At 48.2% G+C, this 27,839-nt stretch overlaps 1 protein-coding gene across 1 annotated transcript; it reads left to right on the top strand.

The window, feature by feature from the left end:
• Positions 1-857: 857 nt before the first annotated feature.
• On the top strand, positions 858-27,439 carry LOC144134325 (uncharacterized). Its single transcript, XM_077667263.1, has 9 exons — positions 858-952; positions 4,385-4,537; positions 5,738-6,024; positions 8,386-8,526; positions 13,178-13,363; positions 14,956-15,118; positions 19,068-19,166; positions 22,589-22,897; positions 27,087-27,439. Exons 1-9 carry the CDS (start codon positions 916-918, stop codon positions 27,437-27,439), a joined length of 1,728 nt encoding a protein of 575 aa, XP_077523389.1. The 5' UTR covers positions 858-915.
• Positions 27,440-27,839: the final 400 nt, after the last annotated feature.

Consider the following 27,839-nt stretch of genomic DNA (forward strand, 5'->3'; position numbering starts at 1 on the left):
CATTAAGATGTCAGACAAAATGTTCTGATAGACTAGAACAAAGGACATGAGCACTTTTCTGGCTCAGATTCTTTGCGAGCTCTGCAGAGTTCGTCTGTACTGGAGGGCAATTTCGCCCACCAATTGTTCACAAGTACGCAGAATAATAGGAACGACCCGGGGTGGTCAGTAAGTTTACGGCACCAACAAGTGCGGCATATGCTAAGTGCTGAGCTTGCCTGTGCAGTTAGAAACATACAATATCAGTTTACACAGAAAACCAAGATTAATCTGTTTGATAGAAATGTAAGTGACAGAATGGTCAGTTCATAATAGTGTGTGCGTGAGAATGAAGCTAATGACTTGGACCTTCGTTCTGTGAATAAATTCCTTTCAAACGATGACCATAAGCTGAATTAAGTTCTTTAAGCGGTGATAGTCGCATATAATGATAATACTCCCTCTTACTGTCGAGTAAGATTTTTGGGCCAAAGTGTTTAGATCTTTTAGAGAATGAACTGAAGGCGAGCCCTGTTCAGGGCGAGCACTAGTTGTGGCCTTTTAGTTTTAATGTCTGCATAGTGTGAGTGACCAGACTGAGTCTAGACGAGGGGTGCGTCTTCGATGGGAAAATTACTTCAATTGCTTTTCCAGCGCGTATGCAGCCAAGCAACAATTCAACAACCTCCAAATGACCTGCATTTGCAGCTCTGTAGTGCCGACGGGGATGACTCGACATGCTGCAGCAGCAGCTTTCTTGTCATTATTGTTTTGCCACACGTCTGTTATGCCATTCTGTGGTCGCCATTCTGAGCCATGTTTTGGAATGCGCAAGCGAACGTAATTCAAAACTACCGATGCAGGGACGGAGAGACTGACTTCACGACATCAGCCACAAGCATCGTTTTCTGCCTGATTGCCGTGGGAGTTGTCGGGATGGCCACCTTCATCACTCTTGAAATAATAAGGAGCGGTAAGAGCGTGTGCATGAGCCGCATAGCCAACTCGCAAGTGCAAGCCAGCTGTCCCTCTCACGCGTCCTAGAAGCAAAGTCGCCTTGCTCGCCATACTTCGAGCTAAGAGCACGAAACACAAGTCCGCTCCCTGACCAGCCAAACGTGGTGACTTTTAGAGCGAAAGCTCTACTTCTCGAGGCAAACTCCCAAGGTCAAACGTGGCACACGTTTGACCTTCACCCGGCGGAGTGGAGGTGTGCCACATGAGTCGCTGCGGAGAGACGTCGTAACTGCGCTCGCTCGGAGCCTCGCCGATTTGGTAGCACGTGACGAGCGGAAATTTAACAGCTGCTTCGTCGGCGCTGGTCGCCGAGTCTCGCCATGGATGGAGCGCGTGCCGGGCCGAGCGCGTCACCTATTCGCTGCACGTGCCAGACTAACCATGCTTAACAGAGCTTTCGCTCGTATAAAAAGGTTCAAGCCATGCTTAAACTAGCCTTATTTTAAACTAGCCTCTTTTCTAAGCGAATCGTCAAAGGGTCATTTAAATGGTTGATTTGTCCACCATGGACTATCTGCCGATGGGACAGTGCACTGGCTTTAATTAGAACAGCCTGCGTTTAATCACTTTGTTTAGTATGTCGCGCACTGCGTACGGCAACACTGAATGGGAGTTTCGAGTGTGATGCTATGTCACTCGCTCAGTGCCACATGAGGGTGTTTCGTGGATGTCGTGAACATAGTCTAACAGGGCGCCGACAGAGGGCCTCAGCTGCGGAATACACTCACCAGTGAAGCTCTGCAAGCCGCTAAACCACGCGCCTAACAGTTTCCGAAAAGCTTAGTTCACCCTGTAGATCGACGCCTCAGGGACAAGAAAAGTGCCATATGAATGATACCGGCGGTAAGAACAGCAGCTACCAAAAAACTATGGCGTCTCGGTTTTCAGAGCGATTCCCTTAATGCACCGGTGAGGTCCAGAATGCCTTTACTGCGCAACCTTGTTCTCGTTGTGCAGTTTACAACAAGAAAGCTACAGTGTTTCTTATACGTAGGGTGGGGGGAGGGCGCTTTTCGGTTTAAATAAAAAAAAGCCGATAAAAGTACGCCGAATTCAGTTTTCGAAGTTCGGTTTTAAGCGGAAAAGGTGAGTACTCTTAGGATGCAAAGCATAACCAGCTGGTTGCTAAATTCTAGTTAAACGCACCCAAAGTTAACAATTATCTAGTAGGGAAGCAGGGGGCACAACCCTGCTGCAATGTTATTGTTGGATAGCCACCGACAATAGGTATTGCTCCGCTATTGTTGACACTCCTCTGCAGACCAGAAGCGCCACCTCTTCTCCGCCTTCTAGCTAAGCACTGTTTAAGTTTAGCACTGCGTAAACTAAGCACGGTGTATCATTACCGGCTTAGAACAGTCAATCGGTTAAGTAAGTTAATCAACCAACTAAAATTAGAACATCACACGAAACCGCGTTTGGGCATCACGAAAAAGTGTTCTGGCAACTGCGACGATTGAGTGGCAGACCACGTGATGTTACCATCCTCGGTTTCACCCAGCACGACATCCTAACGACAATTTCACAACCTGTTCTTTGAAGTCGACTTATACTTCCGCTTTTTGTCTGCCGGCTGAGTTATGAGCTACTCTTTTTAGTGACGACAGCAATTTTTACAAGCACAGCACCAAGTACAACCATTTTCACGTTAATTGTTGGGAAAAAGATGTTCAGGATGACAAAAGCACCGAGATAAGCTTTAAGTAGCTTTTGGCCACACAGAATTGCTACATTACCTCTGCGAAAAAAAAATCAGTATTTCATTTGCCGCAAATAATAACCGTTGAAAAAAATCGAAACTTGCGTTCTGAAATAATAAACTGAAAGTTCGCCGAATTAAAAGAAAAATGTCATTCGATTTGGGTCGTTAGGCCAAACGCGGATATGTGCGCAGCATAATGTCAGTTGTCGGTTGGACCTACGACCTAGTAGGTGGTACCAGGCTACCCCCTAATTAACACCCCAACTTTTTCTTCCGCTTAGCTACTCTGCAAGCATGATTCGAATCACGTTCTCCTCATAAACGGTTCTGCTCATTACGCTTAGCTCGGTGCGCTTATGGGCGGTGGCGCCTAATTAGCAGCCCAGGTTCTCGCCTGATTGCCCCCGGCTACTGCTTGACAAGTAAGCCACCCGATGGGCAGGTGAGCAGTGGCGCATTGGCTGAGGGGATCCCCTATGGCAGGTGTCGCCATCGGTGGGACTTGGATTGGGTTACGACCCAGGTTGCTCTTCTCAAGCAGCCTCTCAATAAAAGGGGCTGCTGCCTGGCACAGTAGGCAGGTTGCCCACCTCTTGGAGGCTAGGTGAGCAGCCTGCCACAAAGCCGGATTCAGACAAATAGACAAAAACACAAACCCGCCGCGGTGGCTCAGTGGTTAGAGCGCTCGGCTACTGATCCGGAGTTCCCGGGTTCGAACCCGACCGCGGCGGCTGTGTTTTTACGGAGGCAAAACGCTAAGGTGCCCGCGTGCTGTGCGATGTCAGTGCACGTTAAAGAACCCCGGGTGGTCGAAGTTATTCCGGAGCCTTCCACTACGGCACCTCTTTCTTCCTTTCTTCTTTCACTCCCTCCTTAACCCTTCCCTTACGGCGCGGCTCAGGTGTCCAACGATATATGAGACAGATACTGCGCCATTTCCTTTGCACAAAAACCAATTATTATTGTTATTATTATTATTATCAAAAACACAAAGCGCAAATGCGGGTAATGACCACTATAAGTACTAGCGCGCTAATAAAAACCGAGAAGTCCAACCCCTATGTATACACCACAAAGAACTATCGTCCACGGCCCCCATAGCTCAAAAAACAGAACCTTTGGCCGCAACAGGTTCAATTAGAATGGCAACAATGGCAAAGAGGGGGGGGGGAGGAACCGGGTTTTTCAGGAAAAGAAATGGCGCAGTAACGGTCTCACATATCTCAGTGGACACCCGAACCCCGCCGAAAGGGAAAGGCGGATAAATGAGGGAGTGATAGAAGAAAGAGGTGCCGTAGTGGAGGGCTCCGGAATAATTTTGACCACCTGGGTATCTTTAACGTGCACTGACATCGCACAGCACACGGGTGCTTTGCGGTTCGCCTCCATCGAAATACAGCCGCCGCGGTCGGGTTCGAATCCGGGTGCTCCGGCTCAGTATACGAGCGCCTTAAGCACTGAGCCACCTCGGCGGGCGAAAGCCGGCTTGAGACACAGACAGGTAATCTCCCTTTACGAAGGAATGCATACTGGAACCGCGTAAAATGACGAGGGACGAAGAGAAGAAAGCACAGGAGAAAACGCTTCGTCATTTTGCACGGTTCCAATATGCACTCCATTGTTAACCACCAACTAGCACACATTTGCCTGGTACATGTGCTCCCTTTACGGCGTGTGACATCGCAGATGACGACCGCACCACTGGCGACATTGACATCCACACCATAGGAAGCAACGAGGAGAGCAGAAACGACAAGCCGAGGAGCGGTGAATATCCAGCACCACTTACGTGGAGAAGGCCCACAATTCCTACAAGCACCGGTCCGAGGCGATCCCCCGGTAAGCTGAAGTCGATACTCGCGCTCTGGCAGCGACAAAAATTAAGGGGGGGGGGGGGCACGTTGTTGACCTAAAGTGCGGTTAGGCGAAAGCCTTTAGCGCGATATTGCGGCTTGTGTCACTGATGTGGCGTTAAGATGTTTATTAAGTACACAAGTGTTTGTGAATACTAAATGCTGGAGACACTGGAGGGCGTTTGGGAGGCATCCGTCTGATTCGACGCCTTTCTGCAAACACTCTCCAGCGTCCTAGACAAGGAGAACTGCATATGTGTTGGCAGGGAGTAACGTAGTCGTTAGCACGCTCGGTTGCAGAACGGAAGGATGGTGGCTCGAATCCCACCGTGCAAAAATATTTCTTGTAGCGATCGCAACATTACGGTAGCATTCCGAGCCTTCGGCGTGGCGCCGCCGTGTCGGTGGCGGCGTTGCCACCCTGTGGTGGCGCTGCCACCCTGAGGCTGTGCCGCCACGCTGTCACGTGATGTGGAGCAGCTTCCGGCGGCGCGGCGCCGTGGCTGATCACGTGGTTCGTCACGTGGTTGGTCACGTGACCAAGTTCCATTCGGCCAGCTGTAGCTATCGCGTCACTCCAGGTTTAACCAGAGCTAAACCACCGCCAGTTTTTTTTTCTTATCGAGTTGAAGAGCGTAACGGATGGACGGACGCGAGCATCGGCCATAAAAGACTTTCGCCTTAATATTTTGTGCGTGAATCTATTGTGCTTACAGCTGCCCTCACACCAAATGCTTTCTTTTTGTGTCTGTATGTTTTTGCTCTCCGAAAGAAGGTAAATAATCAGGATATTGTACAGCGCAGTATACAACTGTGCTGAGCATTGACATCGGCGTCATTAGTTTTTCGACTGAGTTTAAGGACTCTAGAGGCCACTTATTTTTTATGTGTGTGTCCGTGGGAAACGATCCAGTAAAGAGGGACTTTAGGAGAGTTGGCAGGTGTTCAGTTTTGCCCACAGGGCACGAAAGACTGGACGAAAGACAAAGCGCTTGTCCAGCTCTTGTTCGTGTCACTTCCGTCTTTCGTCCCGCCTTAAGTGCGCAGTGAGTAAAAATGAACGGGAAACCATCCAAGTCCTATTATATCATGTTAAAAGCATTATTCGGCATTGCATGCTAATCGACGAACCGGGCATGTTTTGTGATCCTGATCATAACGGCTGGCCCTTTTTCTGCTTTTTCAGCGTACACGACACAGACAGCTTCGCCGCGGTCCTCCGTATCTGACACGACAAACACCCCCGGACGAACAACTACCGCCCGCAAAAAGACGACTACCCATGAGACTGCTGTCCCTACAACGGGAACTTCACAAACGGAGGAAAGTTCTACAGCAACGGGCCCTTCGGCCGGCGACCTGATTGCCGCGGAGTTGATCAACGCTTCACTTAATTGGAACTACAACCCGTGCGACGACTTTTATCGCTTCGTGTGCAGTAGATTCGAAGGTGGTATTGATGCCTTGTACAAGGTGAGCAGTTTCTGGGCTCGCTGTACTTGGAAACGCGTGCACTCACGAGCAGCTGTAAACCGAACACAGAGCTCGGAGTGGATCCCAGCTGATCCGAGACTGTCGCAACCAAAGCGCAGCTATCTTACATTAAAACAAGTCCAGCTTATAGCGTATGCTAACGAAACCTGAAGATATATGGCGCAGTATATACTGCCAGAAACTAAAGCACGATGCTATACCGAGCTATCGTAACACACCAGAGCAGCCATAGTAGAAGTAACTTCGGAAGAAATATAACTCTAGAATAGTGAGGAAACAGGCTACCCTAAACACTATGCCGCACGCACGGAAAATTCAGCGATATTTTTATTCTCTAAATGTCCGGAGTTTTTTTCTAGAGCACGAGAGTTCACAAGAATACTTGATTTTTTTCTGCGTCTTTCCCGCGTTCGAACCCGACCGCGGCGGCTGCGTTTTTATGGATTAAAAACGCTAAGGCGCCCGTGTGCTGTGCGATGTCAGTGCACGTTAAAGATCCCCAGGTGGTCGAAATTATTCCGGAGCCCTCCACTACGGCACCTATTCTTCCTTTCTTCTTTCACTCCCTCCTTTATCTCTTCCCTTACGGCGCGGTTCAGGTGTCCAAAGATATATGAGACAGTTACTGCGCCATTTCCTTTCCCCAAAAAACCAATTATTATTACACTACTATGCTGTGAAGCGGGTACATCGGTGTATTCGAGCACTGCTGTGTGTCCTAAGAACTTGAACTTTTGGTCAAACCTAATAAAATCTACCGGCTTAACCAATAAACCATTCCTGTGGGGCCCTTGTAGCAGGCCTGCGTTTACTAAGCTTTCGAGGGCTAGAATCCATGACCCCGCATTGAGGCCATGACCTCCGCAAGGGTGCCGGAACCTTTTGCACAGCCGGCAGGTACAAACATCTTGGCGGGGAGTCTCTAGGAATCAGCGCTGTTTACTCACGTGTTTGGCCGGCAGCGAAGAAAAAGGGACGACGTATTTAAGATATTTCAGATCACGATTGTACCGGCCTGCTGCTAACCTTCCCACAAGACATCTGGCAGACATTCCCTCAAGACCCAAATTGGATCAAATCGGGATCAAAACATCCAGTTTGGATCTAAATGGGATGTCCGGCGGATATTCGTGGTCCATTAGGTTTCGGCTTTCCCCCTCCCTTGCGTCTGCGGTAGCGAGGAAGAGGGCTACACTGGCCGGCGATTACATCCGACTACGTCCCCTCCGGTCTTCCCAGTGTGAATACCGATTAAATTGTGAAGTATTAGTGAAAACTTGTGAAATATTTTGGATCCCCCTTCATGTGGAACAATCTTAATCCGGCTCGCAAAAATTCAGTATTTACTTTTGTGTGCGTATTTCTTGTTTTCGCATCTTGTCACTTTCACTTTTCTCGAAGCGAAATATGCGTATAGGGCCCTTCATTTTGGGGCCTTATTTTTTCTTCTATAATTGGGGAGGCAAAACTGGACGATGTTGCTTTAGTACAAATTCCGGTACAAATAGGGTTAGCCGGCTAAAGTTTCATAATTTGGGTTTTCTTGAGCCCCCCCCCCCCCCCTTTTTTTCTGCGAGAGAAAGATGACTGTTCGCTTGTATGAAGGATACACATGAACATGAAAATCACAGGTTATGCAGAAAAAAACTGTGCTGCAAATTAGATTTTTTTTTCCTTTTTTGCGATTATTTCGTCGTATAAACTCTAAATCTCCTACGCAGCCCTTTGCGTGCATGGAAGACCTGGCTGCCTGGCACACTACAAAAACAGTGATTAATCATTACAGAGGCTATCATTACAGTCGAGGGGCCTCGAGTAGTGCGCCGTTAGCGTGGATAGCTCCTGATACATGATCCAGAATAAATAGCTGGTCAGCGCCCGTGTTTTGGCGCTTAGCTAATAATAGTTGCTTTTCAAAAATATTCTAAATTTAAGAAAGTCCATGAATAAAAATTGCTGAGAAAGGATCGAGATTACTAGCCGAACGAACATTTCTTTGGGATAAGCCCTGAATATTCGCCAGTTTTCGTGTGGTGTCTTAAACTTTGTTTATGTAAGGTTTCTATGCTCTTTGATGTATAAGAATATCTTAACAAGTAATGCATTCCCTTGCCCTTGTGTGTACACTGGACGGGGCATTTACGGGCAGAAATCAGGTTTAACCCACTTTTTAAGAAATTTGTTCTAGGTGAAAGAATCTGGTAATATCGTGTTAACCCGGATAACCAGAAAACGAAGGTCTCTAAATATGCAGCGCCAACTAGATCAAGTTTTCACCGTTTAGTCCAGCAATTTTCTATCGCAAATACTCTACTGCTTGTGTTGTCGTCCACTCAACAGCTGACCAGTTACACGAAGCGAGCGATCAGAGAAGTCCTCTCCGCCACTGTCGTCCCACGCAAAGGTCAAAGTGCCACGCAAAAGGCGGCAGGCATGTACCAGGCGTGCGTCAATCTCGGATCCGACAAAAAAAATCCTGAGGTACGCATGGGTCACTCTATCAAAGAGGGGGGAAGGGGGGGGGGGCAATTGGGACGAGGATGGGCGATTGCAGCGACATATCTGCAATCTCTAGAATACATGTAGTCATGCAAGGTGTAAGTGCTCCAGTCGTGACAAAATGGTGTTCAAGACACCAGAGGGCGCTGACATAAGCGTTCTTTACTCTCCTCGCTAGCCCGTTAACGCCCGACGTTTCATATATAATACACTGCACCAAAATGTGAATAATTTTATTTTCTGCCCACATATCTACTTGAACTGATAGCATACTGCAAGTAACACTTTTCTCCATGATATTTATCAACTCAAGGCCAAAGTATAAGCTGGAAGACATGCAGGAGGACCACGAAAAGATTAATTTGTGCAAAAGCTAGTCCTAACGCAAAAAAAGCTTAAAATTTTGTGCTCATCTGCATCTCTATCTGAATTCTGCAGTCATCTGCGTACACAGATGATACAGTTGTTTTGAATTTCGCACTTGAATTCCTCCATGCGCCTGCGAGTTAGCACATGGTTTTGTGGACCTTGGGTACTCAGATATTATAAAAATTATCTGAAATAAACTAACATGTAAAGAAGTTTTCTTAATGAATCTAAGCGTATTTTACATTTCTGCGGTCAAGGAGTCATTATTGACGAAGCCCCGAAATTCGTAACTTATCAGTCTACACCGCATTCCGCTCAAGGCTTTTAAAGTAAAGGCGATGACTGTCTTGATAGTAGGTTGTAGCATCTTTGAATGTTCAAGAAAGCGGATGAGCGGCTTCGTCTCTGCCTTCTCACCAATACATTGCTGTGCACGGCAACCCTAAACCATTTTGACCCCTCCTTTAACGGCAGCTGCCCGCACTGTGGAGCGGTGTCTTCTGACACCTATCACATTGTGTGGGCCTGCCCCTCCAACCCGGTTATTCCCCCCATCCCCAACCCAACCAGGGAGGACTGGGAGGTGGTGCTGCTCGGCTGGCACGACTTACAAGCCCAACAAGCCTTAGTCGGGTGCACCCGGGCGGCGGCCACCGCCACTGGGGTCCCAGACTAGGGACCTCCACCTAGTGCTTGTAAGGATCGGTCCCTTACGGGCTGATCGAAACATACCTCCTGTCCCTACCTAATAAATGTTCTCTGCACCCCCACCACCTGTTGCAGTAGAATTCCTGGTTACTCATGACAGTGATGATAGTGAATTATTATGGCGCAACGGCATCTGCATGCGGCCAAAGAGCACCATGGCACAAGGTATTTTCGTTTGCTCAAGGTGGGGTCAAAGACCCATTTCCCAAGCATTTCACCCTAAAGAAGCCAAGCACCAGGAAAGGGAAGTTTGAGCCCATTGTATCACCGGTGGGTGCCCGGCGACACTGGGGATCGAGCCCCGAACCTCCCGCATGCGAGGCGGATGCTCTACCACTAGGCCACTGCTGCAGTGCAATTCCTGGTTACAGCATGTTCGGCTATACTTACTGCATACAAGCTTGTGCTGTGACTATGCTACATGATGATTTTAATCTGCTAGCACTAGATGCCTCGTTAGTTAAAGTCATCCTATCTGTGGATGATGTCTCGAGTTGCCAGCTGCCACAGTTGGCACACTAGATGGGTAACCTACGCAAAAGCCATCTGCATTAAGTTCGCGTGCCCTCCGAGATATGTGAGACAATTACTGCGTCATTTCCTTTCCTCAAAACCATTTTTTTTTTCATTTTCATCTTGGTGAAGCCTCGACCTGTCAGCTGCCACCTGCCATGGTTGGCAGCCGGCTGCTTCCCTCCACTTTCAGAGGGGAGAGAATTTTAGGTGGGACAGGTTATACGAAGCGATGATAACAGGCGACTGGAAAAGCCGTTATGCAAAAAAGCGAAAGGGCCGTTATATGCCCTGCTAAAGCCTGGTGGTGACTTTGAGAAAGAGGAAAATCGGTTTCGGGGCAGCTGCAGCCGTATGGAAAGGGCGAAACCCATGCACGTCAGCTGCAGGCAGGTGGAACGGAAAGTAGCGCGCCTGCTGCAGCTGAGTGGAAAGGAGGTGAACTGTTTTGGCGGCAGCTGCAGCCAAGTCAGAAGGCAGACACCGCGTCACGCCAGCGGCCGCTTACACTGTAACAGCGTCATTAGTAGCCTATGAGAAGGGTCCATACATACTGTGCTAGCGCACCTGCGTCATTTAGTTAATGATGTAAATCAGGCGTTTATTTTTCTTCTACATAACAAATTGAACAGGATAAGCTTTTGTTTAACACGACGCATTCGGAAAAAGATGCTGCCCCGGGGCGGCGGTTGTCCGGGCACTGCTGGGTCGGAAAGTCTCCGTTTGGTGTTTTTGAGCAGCCCTGGGCTTGAGCCCGTGCTAAATTTGAGCCCGAAGCATGCCGACTCCGCGTTCTGCTTCGCGTGTTTAGCCGTTCGCGAACCTTTCTTTCACGCTCACTAACAAGCTGAATCTTGGATGTAGACTAGTTGGTCCGACGGTTGCGCGCCCACCATGGTAAAGGTGGTGCATTCAGCTGTTGAGCACATGCAATATGAAGCGCCGTCGTGTCACGCTGACGTCATTGCGTCTGCCGTGGCTCCGACATCTTGGAGCAGGTTGTCGTGCGCTTCCATAAGTAACCTCTGCATACTGACCAAAGACACCGCAAGATGGCGCACAGTGGTATGGGGGAATGCAGACCGACACGTGGCAGACGGCAAAGAGCAAAGGCCTAAAGACAGCTACAGGAGCACAGCTACGTGCACGTGGGTGTGCTTGCATGTGCGTGAGGGTTTCGAGCAGCTGCAGGCGCTGTGCTGCAGAGCTGTGCACGCAGTGGCTGGGAGGGGCCGGTGAGCTGGCGCCAGAGTCGGCCAGCAGTACAGGCGAAACGCTGCTGCATGCAGTTTGGGGTCCACGTTAACCATACATAAGGTGTCACGTGATATGACAGCCACCTGCAGGAGGAAGCGGCGGACGCCTGCATAATTGCCGCAGCTTCCAAGAGACAGCAGGTCACGGCTGCCTTCTTCGCACGGAAGGAGTTCTAAGAGGCGCTGACTAACGACAGTGACCACTAATGAATTAAGCGCGTTAAGTTTAAACGACGATAATTTTTTTATTACACCAACGGTGAGGGGTTGCAAGACACTAAAGCCGTATCGCTAGTTATAGCACAGGGTTGACATGAAAACAGCGCCATTTTGGTGCCCCTGTGAAGAGTTGCAATATATCGTAGTCAGCACCTCTTGTGTCTCACCGCACATCACCCTGGGCAGAAAGTGTTAGGGACGTCGTATCTAAAGCCAGCCGGCAACGACGTCGGCGAGTCAACTGCAAATGGGCCAGTAGCAACCTGCTCACTGAGGCTGTTTCTTTCTCCTTAATTCATCCTTCCGAGGGCGGTTGATAGGGGAGGAATGTTGAGTGTCCCGAAACGACGACACTAAAACCTGCGAGTCTCTCGCTGGGGCGCGGTGGGGGGGGGGGGGAGGGGGTGTCCTTGAAACGCAGACGCGAAGACATGCCGGCCTTGCTAATTTAGCACAGAAGCTTGTCGGTTACTGCGACATTCGTCCCTTCTCGTTACGTCCGCCCCTTTTTGTTCGCACTTGTCCGTTCGACGCTCAGGACCCGCGGAAGGGCAGAGTGAGCTACGCATGCGCCGGGACTCAACTTTCGAGGCCATCGGGGGTGATCTGCGTAAAAAAGCTCTTGTCTGTAATAAGCACATGATAGACAGTCGAGAATGTCAAACAGGACTACATCCGAAACATAGACACCACACAGCGAAGAACACACGTCCGCGAGGCTGAATACGTATACCCGAGAATATGTAGACACATGTAGTCGAGCATATGTCATACTTTCTGACGTGACTACTTGACGAGGAGTTTTCCGGAAAATACAGTATGCAAAGAAGTCCATGCGGTCCATGCACTCAACTTTTTGAGTGCCCTAGCTCTTTGGAACAGGCCCCTTTTCGGTGTCTTTGACGTTGAGAGCAGGAACCAAGTGGCGCTCTTATAGCAATTTCAGTTACACTACAGGCCGTCTCGGAATCTTTCGAGAGTTGCTCGCTCGCTTTCAGCCTCTGTCATGACTGCGCCGCGGTGTGTGGATGTGTGCGTGTCGGCCGATGGTATGGAGAGTTTTGTTTCAACTGCTGCCTTTCTCGTTACAGGTAGACGGGTTCAGTTTGGTAAAGTCAATCACAGGGGTGGGTTTAAACAGAAGTCCCGCTTTCTTCCTCTTGGTATTAAATATATTTGAATAGCCCTGTGGCCCTGCGTTATCCCAGTGTTCCTGTTTGTCATGGTTCCTGTTTTCAGGGTACCTGTCACTTGAATTTCTGTGGCCAGGATACCTGTCACTAGTATTCTTGTGATATCCCAAAATTATTTGAGTTTCAGGCCTTCTTTGTTATCACAGAAGTCATCTGGAATAACGCAGGAACCATGACGTTTTCAGCAATGACAATCATTTTCTGTGGTTCCAGTGACTATCGCTTCATGGGCGAAGAACGTTTTTCACAAGCGTGAGTGAGGGCACGCTACGCGCCTGCGCTTTCACATTCGGGATGGTCAGCGTTTATTATCAGTCAAACATGGTTTATTTGTTTCGCACTCGCCTGAATGGCGCGTGTTCCCTGCTATATCAGGCGCAGCTGCCATGGCTCAAGTCTTTCCTGTTCCACCTCGGCCTCGACCCGTCTAACATGGAATCTCACCCTGGCTTCGACGTTGCGGACCGGATCGCCCAGCTGTCCTTGGTATATGGCCTCCCAACCTTCGTCAAGTTCGGCGTGTTCGAGAAGCCTGCGCGTTCGCCTGAATATTCCTTATACGTGAGCAAATTTCCACGTCATGACCCCAATTCGTTGATGATACTCCTTTGAAAACTCTCCTTAGCTCGCGTTCCTTGAAATCTGGCCCTCTGAATTGGCCTCCATTTGAATGTTAGCAGACTGCCGCGCCACTCGCGCCCTTCAAATGAACTACGGGACTCTTTCCAGAAAAGGGATTTGGGTTAAAAGGGCGACGCCATTCGTTATCGGCGCAGCTGAAAGGTAGTGCCTCCATTGGCTTACAATCCCGCCTCCTCTAGAAAGCGAAGAACAGGACAAAGCGCAACTTTTTGACACGGACGAAGAAATGAGTGACACCACCGCGCTGTGAAATAGCTGTCAAAAATTTGCTCTATGTTGTGTTCCTCGCTGTCACGAATTACAAACTAGGCCGATTATAGGAAATAGCCGAAGGTGGTGTCTGCAGTCTTGATTCTGAATTCTGTAACCGTTATGTAACGAACTGGTCATCCTGTTCAGATTAAGGTTTTTGCACAGAAATTATTCTTCCAAAATGTGATAAATTATTTCACTTTTTATTTCCTCATTTCATTTTATAAGGAACATGAAGGACAGGGTTGTTGAGATAGTGAAGTTTATTTATGTATAGAGCACTACAAGAAAATATCAAAAAGCAATAAAAAATTCGGCTTTGCTGTATACTGTGTAACTTCGGCTTTAATAATAATAATTGGTTTTGGGGGAAAGGAAAAGGCGCAGTATCTGTCTCATATATCGCTGGACACCCGAACCGCGCCGTAAGGGAAGGGTAAAGGAGGGAGTGAAAGAAGAAAGGAAGAGAGAGGTGCCGTAGTGGAGGGCTCCGGAATAATTTCGACCACCTGGGGATCTTTAACGTGCACCGACATCGCACAGCACACGGGCGCCTTAGCGTTTTTCCTCCATAAAAACGCAGCCGCCGCGGTCGGTTTCGAACCCGGGAACTCCGGATCAGTAGTCGAGCGCCCTAACCACTGAGCCACCGCGGCGGGTATTGCGCATGATTTTCGGAATTCCACGGTCGTGTCCAAAGTGTTCACCCAGAAAGTTCACTTTCACACATCGTTATTTGGAGGAAAGGGTATGGAAGTAGAAACCTCTGCGAAAGAGCTGGTCTGGTGGCTAAAGGGTAGCATTGTATGGTACATCTGTAGTGTGAGAACTATTTACCAGTGTAGTGAATTTCTTCATAAAATAGCGCGCAATATGGTACTCCAGTTTGGTAAAGAATAAATTTTACTGTGTGATCTACACCGCAACTCAAGGAAGTGGGCACAGTTGGGACTGGCTATTCGTATTAGCGCATTTTGGTGGCGTATGTCTTGTGTCTAACGCCGCCGCTAAATGCTTAGTGGCGACTTCGTTGTCCCCAGCCATTGGTTACAAAAGTGGTCGTTGCTGGGACAGCGGAATGCCATTCATTTCCGCTTTGTTTTGACACGTGAGGAGGAACGAATCTGCCTGGTGACCGGGTGACGTCGCAACGATACACTGCGACAGTGATGACATTTTGCCCTCAAGAAATCCTCCTACACTGACATCGTGCAATATGAAAAGTTGCAACCAAATGGTGCCCTGCCGCGCTGTCGCAGGTGGCGATCCACAAAGAGGACGAGGAATGGATGCAATACAACTTCCTCGCTTATGGCAACGTCCGGCGCTTGAAGGCATTCTACGAGGCCAAGCTACTCCTCTACGATTCGAACCTTGACACTTCGACGCTCGGCGATCGCATCATACGAGCCGAGAACATCGGTAGGTACCTGCATGTTTCCCGGCTCCTATAGCCGGGCAACATACACTCTTAGCCATGGAGAGCTGAGTGTGGTTAGCTACACCAATTTTCTCTCTCAACGACTATTAGTCTCGGCTCCCGGGGCTCTGCTGGCACATTCTTCCGATTACCTGCTTTAAAAGACAACTGCACTGCTTTTTGCGAATTCTGCGATATTCGGAGGTTGAAATCACTAAGGGCAGTAGGTAAAACACGCAAAAAATTTTTCCGCGAAAACTTAAAAATTAGCTCTGGTTTAACTACTGCTGAAGGTAGTTAGAGAGCGAAAGCGGTGATGTATCGGGCAAGTAGACGCGGCTAGGCGTCTGCAACGTTGAGTGCGTTCCGCACACAGGATAGGCACCGCGCCCACCCTGCCACCCTGGCAGGTGGCAGTTAATGGGATCGCGAGAGGTTAGTCACCCATTGAATTCTATACATGCGCTCCTCGCCGCACTCCTTCATGGCGTCTAAGACAAGCGCACGGCTCCGGCTTATATTCCCCCCAGACTGACGTCGCAACGGCAGTTTCCATCACACATCACGCGATTGTCAAGGGACTATTCTACCACCCTCTACCGGCGAATCGAAAGGTCAAAGGTACTGACCATGTAGTCCGACACCATGATGGTCCGCAAGGTTAGGCTTAAGGCCTGGCTGTGGTGCGACTTATAGCCATGCACCTCTAACTCGGTGAAGATCAAATTTAGTGCCACGCAAAGCGCGGCTCTACCTAGCGTAGTGAAGCTTTCACTTCAAAATGGTGGTGTAACCGTATATTAAAGCTCATGCTTTTCGCCAGAGCATGAGAAACATGCGCAGAAGGTCGGGCATGACGTGACGGATGGGGAGAATTCAATTTTCTCTGCCTTCCCTAAACATTGCCGCGCGTATTAGGATTTTTTGGGGAAGGCTGAAGCTCGAAAACACCTCGTAGAGTTGGTTGTCACATTTGAGCTTGTTGGTAATCGTTGATACTGCTCGGAGCGAAACACACGAGCACGATAAGCATACTGCCACAGCAGCTCGCATGCGAGCGATGTTGGGTTCGATCTCCAGCGTCGATGGGTGCCTGCATGTTACCTTAGATGGTACAAGCTCAGTCTTGTCCTGGTGTTCTGCTCTTCTGGGCTGAAATTCTGAGGAAGAGGTCTTCTGTACCCTCTCTCCAGCCCATTGAACCGTCGAGAAACTTCATTCCGCCTCATGCGGTAAGGCCAGTTGTGTTTTTTTTTTGTTATGGCGTTGTTAAGCTCACAGAGGTAGGGGTAGAAGGCTCGAGCTCCTTTACAAAGTCGCGCATCCAGGACGGTCGAGCACAAGGCCGGATCTTCGTTTGTACCCATCTCAGGATACCAGCCATTTGAGGCAAACTTGCAGGAGTTTAACCAGAATTTGCCGAAGTCGAGACACCCGTCCAGAAGCAAGAGCTCGTTCCCGTCCTTTTATCTTTTTTTGCTCTCGTTTTAACGTGAACTCCGAGGAGACCTTCGACGATCCTTTGTGCTTCAATGCTCGACAGGTCAGTCCTTTGTAAGCACATAGCGACTTGTTTTCCCGACTTTAAAGACAGTGGTCCGATGATTTCGATGGCCACGCGTTACAATGGCGTCTCGAAAATTGGCACGGTGCTAAGTGGGACAGGGTTCATTGCAAAATTTCTCTTGGATGTGTCGCAGGGCTTGACCAATCGCTTGACATAAGCCTGTACGTCTAAGTAGCGAAACTCTTCGAGCACGCGCTCAGTCGTTCGGCTTAGTTTGTGGTCAGACTAACTTATATTTGCACTGTGCATTTACTCTCCGAGTGGGATGGGTTTATGGGTTTATGGGGGTTTAACGTCCCAAAGTGGTTCGTGGTCAGACTAACTTCTATGTGAACTCTGCATTTACTCTCCGAGTGGGATGGGTTTATGAGTTTAAGGGGGTTTAACGTCCCAAAGTGCCTCGGGCCATGAGCGACGCCGTAGTGAAGGGTTCCGGAAATGTCGACCACCTGGGGTTCTTTAAAGTGCACTGACATCGCACAGTACACGGGCCTCTAGAATTTCGCCTCCATCGAAATTCGACCACCACGGCCAGGGTCGAAGCCGTGTCTTCCGGGCCAGCAGCCGAGCGCCATAACCACTCAGCCACCGCGGCGGCTGCGAGTGGCAAATTTGTTCTCTATGAGGGGCTGATTGTTTTGCGCTTAGTCCCGAAAAAGGCTTACGTCCTGATACAGTCACAGTCTTGAATGTAGGAACGGTTTTGTTTGTGCGACTGATTGCTGCTGTTGTGTGTGGGACTGATTGATGCGGTATCGGAATCAGTTCGCTATGGCTGGCAGAGAACGCGTAAACTGTTCTTTTACTGGCATTCCACGGGGAAACAACAGTTAGTCGTTGACAGTCTTATGCCTGGTGTGATGATGGTCTGCTCCCAGACCGCCATAACAAAGTATTTGCGGCCAGTGTTGTCTTGAAGTTAGTCTCTGAGGTATTTGTGGTTGCGCTTTGACGAACTGATCGTTCTGACTACGCACAAAGACCCTAAAGGACTAGCACGCTCATTGTGCTTTGAAGTTTATTTAACAGCTTTTTCCATAATGCACTAACAATTGCTGTCTCAGGAAGTGATCAGTATTGCGACGCAGTAAAGCAATAATAGATTAGCAGATTTACTCTGGCCTATCTTCTTCTACAGTTATTCCATAGTAGATTTAAGTTGCTATTTCAGGCACTGTTGGCTTTGGCAACGCAGTTGCTCGACAAAGGATTAGCAGACTCAATGCAACCCATTTCATCTTACCGTTAGTCTCCAGAGTATTAATATATTGATATTTTAGGGACTTAAGGAAACACACTAAGTGTCTTCAATGAACTTCGAGAACCACTGTGGCCAGTGATCTGTTGCAGTTATTTCTGAAGGCAGAATAGATACTCTTTGAGGAACTAGTGGCTATGGCAATGCAGTAAGCCTCCAAATGAATAGCAGGCTCCCTGTGGCCTATATTCATTTAGAGTTATTCCTTATAAAATTCACAGTTACTCTTTGAGGAATTGATGACTATGGCAACAGACTAACTGTGGTTTGCACTCTATTGCATTTTTTCCACAGGAGAATGATAGCACTCTAAAGGACTGATGGCATTTGTCAACGCAGTTAGTCCCGAAAGTGCAAGCAGTCAGCGTTGCCTACGTCACCTTAAAGTTAGGCTCTAAAATAGAAATTGTTGCTTTTTAAGTGAGTCATACTTATGGAAATGCAGTGAGTCCCTAAATGACTAACAGGCCCACTGCAACTCGTGTTCTTTTGCAGTTATTCCACAGGAGAATAATAGGCGTTCGTTTAGGTACTGATGGCTGCGGCGGCAGAGTTCACCCCACAAGAAATAAGAGACTCACTGTGACCCACGCCATCTTTCTGTTAGTATCTAGGGTAGTAATGACTCCTCTTTCAGGGACTGTTGGTTGTCAATAGTTAACTCCTGTCATGCATTTGGTCCTTTCTAGACAGTGTACAGAGGCTTTGTCGTTGCTTGGTAGACTGGCAGCAGAATGAAAGAAAACTGCCAAACTAACTTTCCCGCTTGATTCACACCCGAGCTCCGGAGGCTGCTGAGTAATATGTGTTTAATTTTTAAATAAAATTATGATTACTATAACCTTCAAAGTTAGGCCAAATATTCACTTCATGTTTTCCGGGGCAGTCGCTACAATATGTTTCATCAATCACTTTTCATTACTGCCTACTGGCAACCCACCAATATTAATTATTTTTGTCCTGTCCACTAAGCAGTTTGCTATATGTATGAGAACTTGCGCCTCTTATTTTATTAATATTTATCTGCTGTTCCTTCGTATCTAACAATTTCAAATGATTTAACCACGGCTCTGTTGATGACGCAGTGCATAAAGGTTTTACGCATTTGACTTTTTTTTTTCTGCAGTGCGAGGAAGCATAGAGGCAGCCCGGCGAGGATCACCCTTGAAAAGGCACACAACGGTGGAAAGACTTGGATTCTTCGTAAAGAACTACGTCACAGCAGGTGCGTTGGAATCATTATTCAATTATCGATCGGTAAAAGTTCACTCCAAACAGAGTTAGGAATTCTTCATTGACTTCCTCCCTTGAGACTTGGCCATACCAACATCCTACAAAGATGTTTCAAAACTGCATTCTTCAATAAATATTATCCAGTACCGGCATCCTTTTTGTACCAAGTAATGCATTTTTTATAGAGTAATGCATTTTATGTAGACAATAACAGCGCACTCATTCGTTCTTGAGTGAAATATCCTGCACATCTGGTCGTTTAGACGAAATTTGGACGACGCGATGGCATGTGCTTGTGACCTACGCGAAATTAATGTTAGCCCTAAAACAGAAGTGGTTGCTGTTTGAGGGGCTGACAGTTCGGGAAATGCCGTGAGCCCTCAAATGACTATAGCACGGTCACTGCGGCCCATGTTCTCTTAAAGTTATTCCACAGGGGACAAATAGTGAACTTTGAGAAACTGAGAGCTGCGGCACTGCAATTAGCCTGCAAAGAACTAACACACTCACTGTGACCGGCGTCAGCTTAGAGTTAGTATCTAAGGTCGTAATGGCTACTCTTTCAGGGACTGGGGTTTGTCACCATAGTTAGTTGTATGCCCTACGTCCTATGCCAGCTGGCAAGCGCTGAGATTGTGCAGTGCTACGGCCACCTTCCTGTCACCACAGTTGACCAGGGAAGATGAAGTAAGCCGTAACACGTCAGGACTATCAAACAAGAAGCCGTCCTGAAATCTAACTGGCAGAAGAGAAAAGTTGTACAGCATTTGCCAAAAGTAATCAAGCTGCATGGGTTTTGTTCTCATTCGAATAGTATAGCCCTTACGCTTCCATAAAGACAAAAAAAAATATCTGAACGTCAGGACAAGGGTTCTTCTCCTTACCATACAGAGTTAGAGCTTGAGGGCTGGCATAATAGTTGCAATATACGAGTGAGAAGCAAACTGACTAGCCTGGTTACTTTTGGCAAAGACTGCACGTTGCAGCGCGACAACTAAAACTGTGCATGGCACCTGATGTGGCGACTGGGCCGCGAACAAACAAGGAGTTAGAGTTGTCACCTGTGCGTTCCTTGTTATGCCTTTACAGTGTGCCACATGCTCCAATCCCTGGGAAGGAAATTTTGTAAAACTCCTAAAGCCAGAATGCGCTTAGAGAAAAAAAAATTCATTGCACTTCAGGGGTCAAAAGCAGGTCTAGGCTGCTCATAAGAGACACATTCAATAAGAAAAATGCTCGTGGGAAGTTTTCTGTCAAATATATTTATTTATTCAAATATCTTAAAGGCCCTCCGGAGAGGGTATTACGTAGGGGGGGCACAAGAAGCACTTTCACACACTTTCCTCGAAACAGAAAAGAGAGAGAGAGAAAAAAATAGACATCATTTTGAAGTACAGTAATAAACAATAACAACAACACTATAGCGCAAATAGAAAGCCTAAAAAATCTAACAGCTGTGGTTAATAATACTAAAACAACGCAAAAGAAAAAAAAGAATGGAAAAGAAACATCTGGAAGAAGGTAGTGGTATTCGAGGGAGCACAAAAGAAGGATTACTAACTCTATAAAAGTAAAGTGGTTGCACAGGTGCGTCACATTCTGATGTGAGTATGCAGCATTTTGTGAAATTTTGTGAAATAGCACGTTTTAATCGCTACTTGTTTGTTTTCTAGCTAAAAGTAGCCATGCAAAAAATGAATCTGAATTCATGCCTCATTCATACCTAACAATTCAGGACAAAAGTATCTTTCAATGGAAAAGAGTTTATGAACGCAATTTTCTCATATATTGCAAAATTTCGCTATATCAATTTATATATCCCCAGATCTCCCGTCGGCAGGCTTCCATTTTTTTTTTTTGCTATTAACACCTTTGCTATCGTCAAAAGCGTTTCCCGCCGGTTTTCTAAGATAGACTTAATTGCTCGATGCGACCGATGGAAACACTCTAAAACAAAGTTATTGCTCCACACAGGAAGAATGGCCCACTATCTTCAATATTTTCTATAGCAATACCTTACAATTTTGCAATATTCAAAATTTTTCTTCCCGAACATTGGACATGTAAAGCGTGCTCTGGCACCGCTTGAGCTTTTTTAAACCTATTACGATATTCACATGAGCACACTTTACGGAGGACATGATCTTCAAGAATTCAAGTTTTCAAAAAAAACATTTCTGGTTATTTTTACCTGCCATCCTTTTACCTTTAAGGCTGTGGCAACTACTACGCAACTAGCGCGATGCGGTGTTTTTTGGGCCAAGGTTTGGTTTATGGTTTATGGGTGTTCAACGTCTCAAAGCGACTCAGGTTATGAGGGACGCCGTAGTGAAGGGCCCCAGAAATTTCGGCCACCTGGCGTTCTTCAACGTGCACTGACATCGCACAGTACACGGGCTTCTAGAATTTCGCCTCCATCGAAATTCGACCGCCGCGGCCGGGATCGAACCCGCGTCTTTCGGTCAACAGCCGAGCGCCATAACCACTGAGCCACCGGGGCTCAGTGGTTATGGCGCCCTTCCCCCATCCCCCTTTTTTTATGCGTCGCATATTGCAATCACTCAGTTCAGCCCTTGGGCGCGGCCGGGCAGCCACCATTGACCTTTAGCGCAACCACGTGCCGTGACGTCACGACAGCCGGAGGAAAAGCTGGGTCCCAACTCGCGCGGGCGCGCGCGGCCGCAGCCACCACCTGACTCCCGCTCCTCCCGCTAGGGGCGCTGCGCCGGCGCGTGACGTCACGGTGGAAAAGCTGGGCCCCAACTGGCGCGGTCGCGCGCGGCCGCAGCCACCACCTGACTCCCGCTCCTCCCGCTAGGGGCGCTGCGCTATGATTGACGTCACGGCATATGTATAAAAGAGCTGCGCTCCTTCGCCGGGACAGCCTTATACCCCTGTCACACGGGCATTTCGAGGGCACTCGAACCGATAGTCTATCGACTCAAAGGCGATCAAGCGCTGCTACACGGGCAGTATCAATGGCGATCGAGTCAATATCCTATCGAGTCAACGGAGCAGCACGGAACTCCATCGAGATATGCAACGCATTCTTGGCTTAACCAAGCTAAGCCTGGCCATTTTTTTGACCAAGAGAACGCGCCTTAATATGTCATGCGCATTCGAACGCGATCCCTTAGTTGCCACTTCAAGACTACGAGACCAGAAAAAAAACTTCTTTCCTGTGTGCTGTGCGATGTCAGTGCACGTTAAAGATCTCCAGGTGGTCGAAATTATTCCGGAGCCCTTCACTACGGCACCTCTCTCTTCCTTTCCTGTTTCACTCCCTTCCCTATCCCTTCCCTTACGGCGCGGTTCAGGTGTCCAACGATATATAAGACAGATACTGCGCCATTTCCTTTCCCCCAAAACCAATTATTATTATTATTATTCTTTGCTGCCATGCGTCTACTTCAGCCCAATGGGAGAGGTTGATCACGGGTCACACGAACCACACGTTCCGGCCCAAGGACTCGATCCAGCTGTTGGACAACGCGACGACAGTCCTCGCACTGCTCACTGTGGACTCCATTCTGGCACGTGACGACTCCCGACTCCTGGTGGCTTGGAGCCTCCTCCACCGGCTCCTGCCCTTAGCCCATGGTCAGGAGATGAGACGAACTAAGAGCGCCTCGCCAAATAAGGGCGCCTCCATCGAAGAGTTCTGCTACGAAAAGGTCGCCGGAGTCATGGGACTGGCTGTCTCGAAGAAATACTTCAACTCCGGTGAGTGTCGCTTCATCGTTCTTTTATTTCGGATGCAGTATTGGGCTTGGAAGCGTGCAGGTAACATTAGAGACCTTTAGTATAGCGTATGAGCGCGTATGAGCGCTTACGTACGTTATACGCAAGCATTTAGCGGGAGGTTACTGTGAAAATCGCATGAGCACTTTTAGTTTATCGTATGCCACACCAAACGCAAGGATAGCGCTGGCCGCAGTGGCGCCATCTGGTGTTGAAATGTGAAAACATTTTGTGACAATTGTCGCGCTTAGCCAAGGTTATACAAGTCGTAGCGCGCAGATAGCCAGTTCATCACCAGCCCAGTCTAGTCAGGGCCCAATTTCTTTTAGTTAATTGAACCAAGGAAGGTTTTAAAAACGTCATGTTGAGGTCTTTCGGACCCTTCTGCCTACCACCGAAACGATTGCGTTTGGCAAGGCTATGACTACCTTGTGGTAAAAACCCAAATAAACCAATCCACAATCGGCGGTGTCTTGTTACGGTTAGGAACGGCGGAATCCTTACACTGAATCGAAAATTGGGCAAGTTTATCTCTCATTCGTTATGCTGTTGCGAGGAGAGGCAAAGCGAATATCACGTGTGCCATTTAAAGGCAATTATTATGCCTAAAAACCCAATAACATTGACAAATTCTCTCCGAAGCGGGTGACGTGGCGCCGCCATCTTGAAAACGCTATTTTTCCTAGCGTACGCAAAAGCACGCACGCTAAATTAGAGAAATAGCGTACGTAACGCGCACGCACGCTAAACTTCGGTTTGGAATAGCGTTTAGCGCATGCACAGTACCAAGCACGCTATTTTATAGCGTACACTATGCCTTTGCGTATGTCTGCGTACGCTATACTTAAACTCTGTGTTGTGTAAACAATCATGATGAAAAATAGCGCAAAAAGAACACGTGGAACAGAAAAGGAACAACACAGACAAGCAACTGGCGTTTATTGCTGAAACATGCAATTTATACACGCCAATTGAAAAAAAAACACACACACAAAACAAGCAGCCTCCATTCTCGGAAGCCCAAGTCAAAGGGCAAAAAGGAATTCTAAGCAGAACGCGCCACTCATCTCTTGGAAAGAATCAATTCAGCAAAAAAGACCCGTTATCGAAAAGGATATCAGTGCAAAGCGGAGATTAAAAAACCAATTTCACAGTCTGATATGGTAACAGAGGGCTCACTGACACACAGATTTTGACATTTCCTTATATGATATGGCTCTATAATCTCACGTGCGACCTGATCGCAATGTCTGAAAAGTACGGTGGCTCTAGAAAAAACCATAGTGCACTTTTTCTTTTGTAGCGATAGCTACATTAAGGTAGCATTTCGAACCTTCAGCGTGGCGGCACCGCCACAGGGTGGCGGCGTCGCCGCTCTATAGCGGCGCGCCACGGTCACGTGGTTGGTCACGTGGTGCGGAGCAGCTGCCGGCGGCACGGCGCCGTGGCTGATCACGTGGTTCGTCACGTGACCAAGTTCCACTCGGCCAGCTGTAGCTATCGCGTCACTCCAGGTTTAACCAGAGCTAAACCACCGCCATTTTCTTCTTTTTTTGCTCCTCTTTTCCTGTGCATTCGCGACAATGCTCAGGAAGATTCCCGTAATGACCTTTTGGGTAATCACGGTGTTCACACCAGCCTAAGGTTGAGGCATCGCCCCGTTCGACCTATATACACAACCCCGCAGGACAACGGCAGTTTGTGCACAACACCCATGCTGCAGGGTACAAACGGGGCGCGGTGTTTAACAGTGCACCCACGCCCAATTCGCTTGTTGCAGCTCAAAAGAGGAGCCCAAGAAGAAGAAAAAAAGTGCACACCGGTTTTTTCTAGAACCACCGTACTTCTCACACATTGCGATCAGCTCGTACGTGAGATTATGTAGGCAGTAGATCATCCTGGACGTGCACGTTGCAGTGAGGCACATACTGGCTCCTCTCCTTGAAAGACGAGGAGAGCGTTTATTGCTGTTTGCGCTTGCTCTAGCGGTGTCTGTCGTATCTGTTGCTTTACGGAGCCGTCTCTGTATTTCGCCTAGTTAACTTTTTGAAGCGAGAACCTTCCCTATGCTAGGTAAAGCAGTCTTCGGGTAGGCAGTACAACGACCTTGAGCTACCTTCAGCCGGGCCCAACCAAGCATAGCCATGTATGACCATATGTGGTGCAGTTATGGTACCGAATCCTTGACTCCTAATTTGACCCACAACCTTTAGTTGACCTTTGACATTAGATGACCTCAAGAACATCCGATGGTGTTGTATAAAGCCACGTGATAACAATCAATGGAGGTGTCGCAAGACCATGGGATACCATGTCATAGCCACGTGATCGTGTGGCTATACCTATATAGAATGGCTGTCGCGAGCGTGTAGCGGAGCTGCAGTGGACGAGCCTCAGACGCTTAGCAAGCGTACTTGCTTTTCGCTGAATTCCAGTGGTAGCCAGGTTAAGCTACTGCCAAATGTTTTAGCTGTTAAACATAAGCGCCTAGATGCAAATAATGTCTAGCTGGCCGTTAGTTAAAGCCATATCAACTTTAAAATGTTAACTGTTTTCCTCTCCACTCTGGCTCAGAAAATTTTGGCTCTCTCTCCGGCGCCTCTCGAAAACCGCGTGCCTATATACACGCCCAGTGACACTAGCCTGTACATGTCGCTCTACCTGCACGTGGCACGTGACCTTCTTTGTTCCGTCTGTGTCGCGGCGTTCGCCTTTGCTCTAGAGGGGACTTGATAGTGGAGGACACGTGCCTCAGAATGTGACGTGTACTAGTGAGCATTGCAGTGCACGCGCGAAGGGCACGCGATTTTTTTTTTTGATGTGCGTGAGAAGGCAAAACCTGCTTGATCCATAGGGTCAATGTCAATCGTGTTTTTAATATCCTAAAAAACTGGTATGGCTGTTATAATGGCGAGCTTCATACATATATAATTAAAACTATAGGCGCCTGGTGCTTAGGAATTGAGTAGTAAAAATTAGTTAGCCACCTGACTGGATGCCATGATTTTTGTGTTTTATGACATCCGCGTACACTGTCATTACTGGGCAGCAGATGCCCTTTTTACACCCCTAAAAGTCTACATTGAAATATTAGTGCCGGGCTTCTCTGAAACAACCTGCGTATTCCCGGATGTATTTCTCGTATCGGTCGTACGAGAGTATGTGGGACCCGTACCGTCCAGAAGTCAGCGCTCCTGTAGTACGAGTTACTTGTCATGAAAGCTATTTGTGTACTGTGTTTCCCAAAAGTATCCAGGCAGTGGTGCTTGTATCTCAGCTGTGTAGCGGAGCATTTCTGGCACCCTTGTAAGGCAAGGAGCCCTTGCCCTTACCTTTCAAAGCATTTCAAGTTCTGTTTTATGGTGTTTAACGTCAGTAATTGACTCAGGCTATGAGGGGGCGCCGTAGTGGAGGGCTCCGAATCATATCAACCACCTGAGGTTCTTTAACGAGCACTGACATGGCACAGTACACGTGCCTCTAGTATTTCGCCTCCGCGTATTTCGGGTCAGTAGCCCAGCACCATAACCACTGAGTCACCGCAGCTGCTACAAGAGCTTTTGAAGCGAAAAGCTTCGCTACGCTAAGTGAAGCATTCGTCGCGTAGGCGGAGAAAGACCTTGAACGACCGCCAGGACAACCACGTTAGCCGTTTATGACCATATGTGGTACAGTTACGGTGTTGAACTCTTGATCCCTGACCTTGACCCATGGCCTTTATTTGACCTGTGACCTTTGATACTAGGTAAAATTTGGCTTGACCTTTGGCATTTGACTTTAAGAACATTCGACGGGGTGATGTAAAGCCACGCGATGACATCCAACGGGGTGTCGTAAGACTATGTGATACCACCTGATAGCCACGTGGTCGTGTCGGTATATACAGAACGGCTATCGCGAGCGTGTAGCGGCGCTGTCGTAGACGAGCCTCGGACGCTTAGCAAGCGTCCTTGCTTTTCGCTTAATTCCAGGGTTAGCCAAGTGAAGCCACTCCCAACTTTTTGTTTTTACGGGCGCTCAGCTATGCGGCTCAGAAGCAGGTCCCCATTGCCTGGTTACATCGGAAAAAAACTATGCATGAAGTGATGTGTTTGTGCGCAAAACGGCAAGGCTGCAGCATTGACATTGCTTATTAAATGAGCAGATTGTACATACGTGCATCGTTTGTTAGTCATCCCGCCGGCAACGATGGATGCCGCCGCTAGACTGGCGATGGACGTGATGCGAGCCCTAGTCCAGAAGCTAAACACGACGTTCTGGATTCGGGACCCCGTGCGAAGTCTGGTCTTGTCCAAGGCAGAAATCATGGGCCTCGTCGTGGGCTTCCCGGTGGAATATTCCGACCAGTCGGCGTTGGATGCTGCGTTCGGTGAGCATCGAGCCGTGATGTCGACTTCTTGTACGCTGCTTGCTTCTTCGCGTACAAGACGTAAGCGAGCTTGTCTAGAGAGATGGAGCTGTCTGGAACGAAGCAACAAAATGGCGGGTGATTTGTCGTGGGTCGTCCAAAGGCAAATTATGTGAGCTAGCACTTCGGTTTTCACATCACTTTCGGTTTCAGGATCGGTTTTCAAGATCAAGCAGGGTTTAGACCAATATTGGCGAAATCGGGCTTAGGCTTTCCGTTAGGGTATGGCACGATAGCGTTCATGAGTTGATTACCATATGTGCGGAATTGGCCATTCTCTATTTGAAATTCATATATCGCTGGGAGTCCTGGCTCAGCTGCCGCGATGGCGGATGCTGCCACTTGGTGGGGCTTGTGAGACCCAGGTATCTCTTATCGAGTAACCTCTAGGTCACGGAGAGAGGCTTCGGACAGACAAACATCGGCAAAATTTGAGATTTAGGGTTTGAGTGCTAGCGCACTATTAGAGTGAAATATCATTGCAGCTGCGTCCTTAGCGGTGCGTCCGCGGCCCTT

This window comes from Amblyomma americanum, chromosome 5 (genome assembly GCF_052857255.1).
Source record: "Amblyomma americanum isolate KBUSLIRL-KWMA chromosome 5, ASM5285725v1, whole genome shotgun sequence".
NCBI classification, from domain to species: Eukaryota; Metazoa; Arthropoda; class Arachnida; order Ixodida; family Ixodidae; genus Amblyomma; species Amblyomma americanum.